The sequence below is a fragment of the Somniosus microcephalus genome, unplaced genomic scaffold (assembly GCF_052327205.1).
Source record: "Somniosus microcephalus isolate GS21.2 unplaced genomic scaffold, FLI_Smic_1.0 unresolved_chr7, whole genome shotgun sequence".
NCBI lineage: Eukaryota > Metazoa > Chordata > Chondrichthyes > Squaliformes > Somniosidae > Somniosus > Somniosus microcephalus.
The window spans coordinates 14,422,917-14,429,539 of NW_028225185.1; the positions used below are offsets into that span (position 1 = coordinate 14,422,917).

At 55.5% G+C, this 6,623-nt stretch overlaps 1 protein-coding gene across 1 annotated transcript; it reads right to left on the reverse strand.

Annotated features, from left to right (window-relative positions):
• Positions 1-1,526: 1,526 nt before the first annotated feature.
• On the reverse strand, positions 1,527-3,258 carry LOC147086561 (talin rod domain-containing protein 1-like). Its single transcript, XM_085978365.1, has one exon. It carries the CDS (start codon positions 2,777-2,779, stop codon positions 1,739-1,741), a length of 1,041 nt encoding a protein of 346 aa, XP_085834491.1. The 5' UTR covers positions 2,780-3,258; the 3' UTR covers positions 1,527-1,738.
• Positions 3,259-6,623: the final 3,365 nt, after the last annotated feature.

A 6,623-nucleotide genomic window follows, 5' to 3' on the forward strand; every position in this document is an offset into this window, starting at 1 on the left:
AACCCTTCTTGATTAAGATTACCAAATCAGTGCCGAAGTGGGGCAGTTGTGTGCATAACCATTATGACCTGGGTTGGGACTGTCCAAAGCTATCGCACATTAGGTCCGGACTGTGACAGAGACACAATCGTCTGCTGCCCAGGAGTTCAAACTAGGTCCCACACCAAGAGTACCAGTGCAAAACAGGGTGTAAAAAAAAATTAAATTCAGGATGCTGGAGACGTTCACTGTTAAGGTTTCTCAGTTGCGGAGCAAATGTCTTCAAATTTTAATGGGGCCTGGTTGCAAATGCGAACCGTTTTCAGGGTTGCCCGGTCCTTTTCAAAGTAAATTTGCTAACTTTCCTCCCTCCTTTGCCGATAGTTACGTGGCTCCGGTGTTTGACCCAAGTGGTCATTGGCAGTCGGCTATTTGACCGTGGGAGTCACCACAGTCTCGCCTCACCCCTGAGGTTCGCAGAGTCACAGACACGCCCTTCCCAGTCGGGTGTATGCAACGAATGGCCAGGACACCGGGGAGAACTCCCCCCCGCCCCCCCCCCCCCGCTCTTCTTCCAATAGAGTCTGTGGGATCTTTTACCCGAGATGAGCAGACGGGGGCCTAGGTTTAACGTCTCGTCTGAAAGACAGCACCTCCGACAATGTAGCACTCCCTCAGTGGAACGTCATAACACCAACTTGCGTTAATATAGCGCCTTTAATGTAGTAAAACCTCCCAAGGTGCTTGAGGACAACAGTTATATATAGCGCAAATATGTAAAAAGACAGGTGTAAAAGGACAGGGTGCATAGGAGTGTGTGTCAGGCCTTGGCTCAGTCTCTCTCTCGCCTCTGAGTCAGAAGGTCGTGGGTTCCGAGTCCCCGCTCCAAAGACTCGAGCACAAAATCCAGGCTGACACTCCCAGTGCCAGGACTGAGGGAGCGCCGCACTGTCGGAGGGGCGGTACCGAGGGAGCGCCGCACTGTCGGAGGGGTGGTACCGAGGGAGCGCCGCACTGTCGGAGGGGCGGTACCGAGGGAGCGCCGCACTGTCGGAGGGGCGGTACCGAGGGAGCGCCGCACTGTCGGAGGGGCGGTACCGAGGGAGCGCCGCGCTGTCGGAGGGGCGGTACCGAGGGATCGCCGCGCTGTCGGAGGGGCGGTACCGAGGGAGCGCCGCGCTGTCGGAGGGGCGGTACCGAGGGAGCGCCGCGCTGTCGGAGGGGCGGTACCGAGGGAGCGCCGCGCTGTCGGAGGGGCGGTACCGAGGGAGCGCCGCACTGTCGGAGGGGCGGTACCGAGGGAGCGCCGCACTGTCGGAGGGGCGGTACCGAGGGAGCGCCGCGCTGTCGGAGGGGCGGTACCGAGGGAGCGCCGCGCTGTCGGAGGGGCGGTACCGAGGGAGCGCCGCACTGTCGGAGATGCCGTCTTTCGGATGAGACGTTAAACCGAGGCCCCGTCTGCCCTCTCAGGTGGACGTAAAAGGTCCCACGGCCACTATTGGAAGAAGAGCAGGGGGAGTTCTCCCCGGTGTCCTGGGGCCAATATTTATCCCTCAACCAACATCACTAAAAACAGATGATCTGGTCATTATCACATTGCTGTTTGTGGGAGCTTGCTGTGCGCAAATTGGTTGCCGCGTTTCCCACATTACAACAGTGACTACACTTCAAAAAAAGTACTTCATTGGCTGTGAAGCGCGTCGGGACGTCCTGAGGTGGTGAAAGGCGCTGGAGAAACTCGCTGTTCTCAGGTGTGGAGTTAATTCACAGGGTAGGAGTTCCAAGAGTTCAGGAAGTTCAAGGAGTCGTTGTCCCGCAGCACCTGGGAGAGCAGGTCACATCGGTCGGCGACGGCGCATGCCAAGCTCTTCAGCTGCTCTTTCAGGTTGGGGACCTTGGTCCCAGCGTCCACCGGCAGGGAAAGATCTCGGATCCACTGGACGAAGAGGAGACAGGAGGACACCACCTGCCTGGCCCCCTCGAGGATGTTGGTGTGGACGGCCCTGGCCTCGGGGGGCAGGTGGGCCGGGCGGCCCAGGAACTGCGGCTCGGTGGCGAACCCCACCAGGGCGCGGACCGACTGCAGCAGGGGCCCGCTGAAGACCACGCACCGGCCCCGAGCCCCCTCGCCCGGCGACGCCCGCAGCTCCTTGACACAGGCCAGCAGGGCGGTGGCGCAGCAGGCCGCGCCCCTCAGGCCGAGCCTGAACTGGTCCCTGGCGAAGCCGTCCTTGCCCCCCTCGCCGGCCAACGTGCAGGACTCGGTCAGGCTCCGGACGCTGCCGGACACGCCCTGGGCGATGTCCGACAGCAGGGACGGCGGGAGCTCCTGGACTGGCAGGGTCCTCAGGGTGCTGCAATGCTGCTCGACCTCCTGCTCCAGGACGGACACCCTGTAGCGCTCGACCGGCCCAGGCTGCGCCGGCTTGGTGCCCGGCATCTCCATCGCCGCCAAGTAGCCGGCGTGCGAGGAGCATTCCACCAGGGCCACCACAAGGTTGCAGAGCTCCACCAAACCGTGGCCCACTTCCTCGTCTTTGCTCACGTACACCAGGTACTGCAGCTCGTGGACCAGGATGGCCAGACCCTTGGTCCGGGCGATGATGGTGTCCCGGCACTTCTCGAAGGACTCGCCGCAGGTGCTCAAGCTCTTGGAGTCCACCGGCCGGGCATCGTAGGAGAGCAGGAGGTCCGCCACGTGCTGGATCTTACTCTTGCAAGAGTCACACACGTAGACAAGGCGGCTCTGTCTGTAGGCGACGGGACTGTCCAGAGATTGTTCCCAATGGTTGCAATCCATGGTGTCCTACTGGTCTTCAGGTCTCTCAGTAATCACGCCGTACCTCCTGAAATGGTAACTTAAGTACCTTTTATCAACTCAGGGTGCATTTAAAACTTCATCACATTCGATTGCCAGCTGCAACTAACAAAAGATCTACCAGGCAACCAGGAGAGGAGTCATATCCAAATGCTTATTCTCAGATAAGCCCTCGCAAAGACCCACCTTTCCTTGGTTTACCAGTCCTATTTCCCAAAGAGTAGTCTCGCACATTTGTCTTTTCAGATGGTCTTGGAACTGATGTGGTGCCTTTGAATCCCGGACGATGCACAAACTCCAGTCCCCCTGCGTAAGCTGGCAAAATCAGACAAATAAAAATCCTAACTGAGAGATTGCAACCTCTTCGTCCAACGTGCGTCTTCTCCCCAAGTAAGTCTTTGCAAAAGAAAAAGCTTTTGCTCCCGACTCCAGTGCAACGTTCCCTTGTCCTGTGGCTGGTGCAGGAAGTAGAGCAGAGTGAGCAGGCTAGGGCGGGGTTAATCCCTGCCCTGCATTGAAGTCTGAACTCAGGCAAATCAATCAAATGGAACCCGAGATGGAAAAAACCAGGAGGTCGCTTGTTGGTGCAGATAACGGGACATCCTTCCTGGTCCCACCCCAGGGCTGACCCTCTTAGTCCTGATCTGCACTTGTGTTCCAAGACATCTCCCCATCTGATCCATTTTTCCAGCACTTTATATATTTTTTTAAATTAACATTATCAGCCCTCTCCAATCCTTCTCAGCCCATGGTCCTCAGGTCAAGCAGGGCTCGAAGGCAGAGGATGGATGCTTAACCCGGGTTTGTCATTTTAAAGTCATATACATTCAGTCCTTGAGTTTAAAGACTTGCATTTCTTCAGCACCTTTCACCACCTCAGGACGTCCCAAAGCTCTTTACAGCCAATTAAGTACTTTTTTTGAAGTGTGGTCACTGTTGTAATGTAGGAAACGCGGCAGCCAATTTGCGCACAGCAAGCTCCCACAAACAGCAATGTGATAATGACCAGATCATGTTTTTTAGTGATGTTGGTTGAGGGATAAATATTGGCCCCAGGACACCGGGGAGAACTCCCCCTGCTCTTCTTCCAATAGTGGCCGTGGGATCTTTTACATCCACCTGAGAGGGCAGACGGGGCCTCGGTTTAATGTCTTATCCGAAAGGCAGCACCTCCGACAGTGCGGTGCTCCCTCAGTACTGCCCCTCCGAAAGTGCCGTGCTCCCTCAGTACCACCCCTCCGACAGTGCGGTGCTCCCTCAGTACCGCCCCTCCGACAGTGCGGCGCTCCCTCAGTACTGCCCCTCCGACAGTGCGGCGCTCCCTCAGTGCAGCCCCTCCGACAGTGTGGCGCTCCCTCAGTACCGCCCCTCCGACAGTGCGGCGCTCCCTCAGTACTGCCCCCTGCGACAGTGCGGCGCTCCCTCGGTACCCGCCCCTCCGACAGTGCGGCGCTCCCTCAGTACCGCCCCTCCGACAGTGCGACGCTCCCTCAGTACTGCCCCTCTGACAGTGCGGCGCTCCCTCAGTACTGCCCCTCTGACAGTGCGGTGCTCCCTCAGTACTGCCCCTCTGACAGTGCGGCGCTCCCTCAGCACTGCACTGGGAGTATCGGCCTGGATTATGGGCTCGAGTCTCTGGAGTGGGACTTGAACCCACGACCTTCTGACTCAGAGGCGAGAGAGAGTGCGACCCACTGAGCCACAGATGAAACAGCTCGTTTCCCGTTATAAATTTCTATGCCTGCGTTTCCAGAGGAAAATATCAACCCCCCACGAATGGCCTACTCCTGCTCCTGTTTCCTTTCCTGATTGAAGCATTCTTGACTGTCAAGTCAGCCTTTTCCCCATGTCCGATATTGTAATAATAGACAAAAGTGCTCAAAGAAATGTTTATTAACGGCGCTACGATTTTCCTCCCGGGTGCTGCTCGCAGTGATGTCCTGGAGATTAACTTGCTGGAGACACCAGGGCAGTCCTCGAGGGTTGACATCACCGACTGCGAATGTAATGGTGAAGCTCAGATTGTTGGTCTGATTTTAACATCAAGTCTCCCAAGTTTGCAAGGTCTTGAGGGTTGATTGCCTATGTAACTTTCTTTTCACCCTCTCCTCTCCCACTGCCAAATGTTCTCCCCTCCTATTGATTCCTGGCTGGGGAATATCTCTAGCGGGCACCTTGGCCCAACTAGCTATTAAAGTGACACAGTGGCATAGTGGTTAGCACTGTTGCCTCACAGCGCCAGGGACCCGGGTTCGAATCCGGCCTCGGGTGACTGTCTGTGTGGAGTTTGCACATTCTCCCCATGTTTGCGTGGGTTTCCTCCGGGTGCTCCGGTTTCCTCCCACAGTCTAAAGATGTGCGGGTTAGGTTGATTGGCTATGATAAATTGACCCTTAGTGTTAGGGGGATTAAATACGTGGGGTTACGGGGATCGGGTGGGATATGTGTCGGTGCAGGCTCGATGGGCCGAAATGGCCTCTATCTGCACTGTGGGGTTTCTGTGATTCTGTGATTCATACATCAAGTGTACAGCACAGAAACAGGCCATTCGGCCCAACTGCTCCGTGCCGGTGTTTCTGCTCCACACCAGCCTCCTCCCGCCCCTCTTCATCTCACCCCATCACCATATCCCTCTATTCCTTTCTCCCTCATGTGTTTATCCAGCTTCCCATTAAATGTATCTACACTATTCGCCTCAACCCCTCCCTGTGGCAGCGAGTTCCACATTCTCACCACTCTCTGGGTAAAGAAGTTTCTCCTGAATTCCCGACTGGATTTATCAGCGACTCTCTTATATTGACGGCCCCTAGTTCTGGTCTCGCCCCACAAGTGGAAACATCTTCTCTACGTCCACCCGATCAGGTCGAGTTAATACAACAGTTATTCAACAGGGAGGGCATCAGAGCCCCGACCAATCCTGTCGAGCTCACTTCCAGCAAGGCTTGTTCGAGGAAAAAACCCAGGCTGGGTTTCCCTTCTCTAACTTAAGAGGCTCCTCTGCCACTCCCAGGGGAGACCGACTAACCCCAGCAGAGACCAGGCATGGGCTCAGTCTCTCAAGGTCAGCTACTCCCTGTAAACCTGCCTGCCTCTGCGTTCCTCCAATTCTGGCCTCTTGCGCATCCCCCGATTTCCAGCGCGCCACCATTGGCGGCCGTGCCTTCAGCCGCCTGGGCCCCGAGCTCTGGAATTCCCTCCCTAAACCTCTCCGCCTCTCTCCTCCTTTAAGGCGTTCCTTAAAACCGACCTCTTTGACCAACCGGTCCTAATATCTCCTTATGTGGCTCGGTGTCAAATTTTGTCTGATAATCGCTCCTGTGAAGCGCCTTGGGACATTTTACTAGGTTAAAGGTGCTGTATAAATACAAGGTGTTGCTGTTGATCTATCGGAGGCAGCCACGTAGCCATTTTGACAACAGCAAAGTGTTCTAATGTTAACTCCATCTTCTGTTGCTTCATTCTTTTATACTCCCATCTGCAAATTTAAGTTACAATCTCTTTTAACATCCAGATCATTTGTGCTTTAATTTTTTTAAAATTTCTTCTCAGGAGGTGGACAAGAACGGCATTTTTTCCCCGTTCCCTCGAGAAGCAGGCGGTGGGCCTCCTCCTTGACCCGCTGCAGCCCTTGCTCGTTGGGGAGATTCCCAGATCTTGAACCGACGACGATGACGGAACAGCGATCTACGTCCGAGTTCGGATGGTGTATTCAGGAAAGATAGGCAAAAAGGAAAGGGAGGTGGGGTAGCATTGCTGGTTAAAGAAGGGATTAACACAATTGTAAGGAAGGATATCATGATGTGGAATCTGTATGGGTAGAACTGAG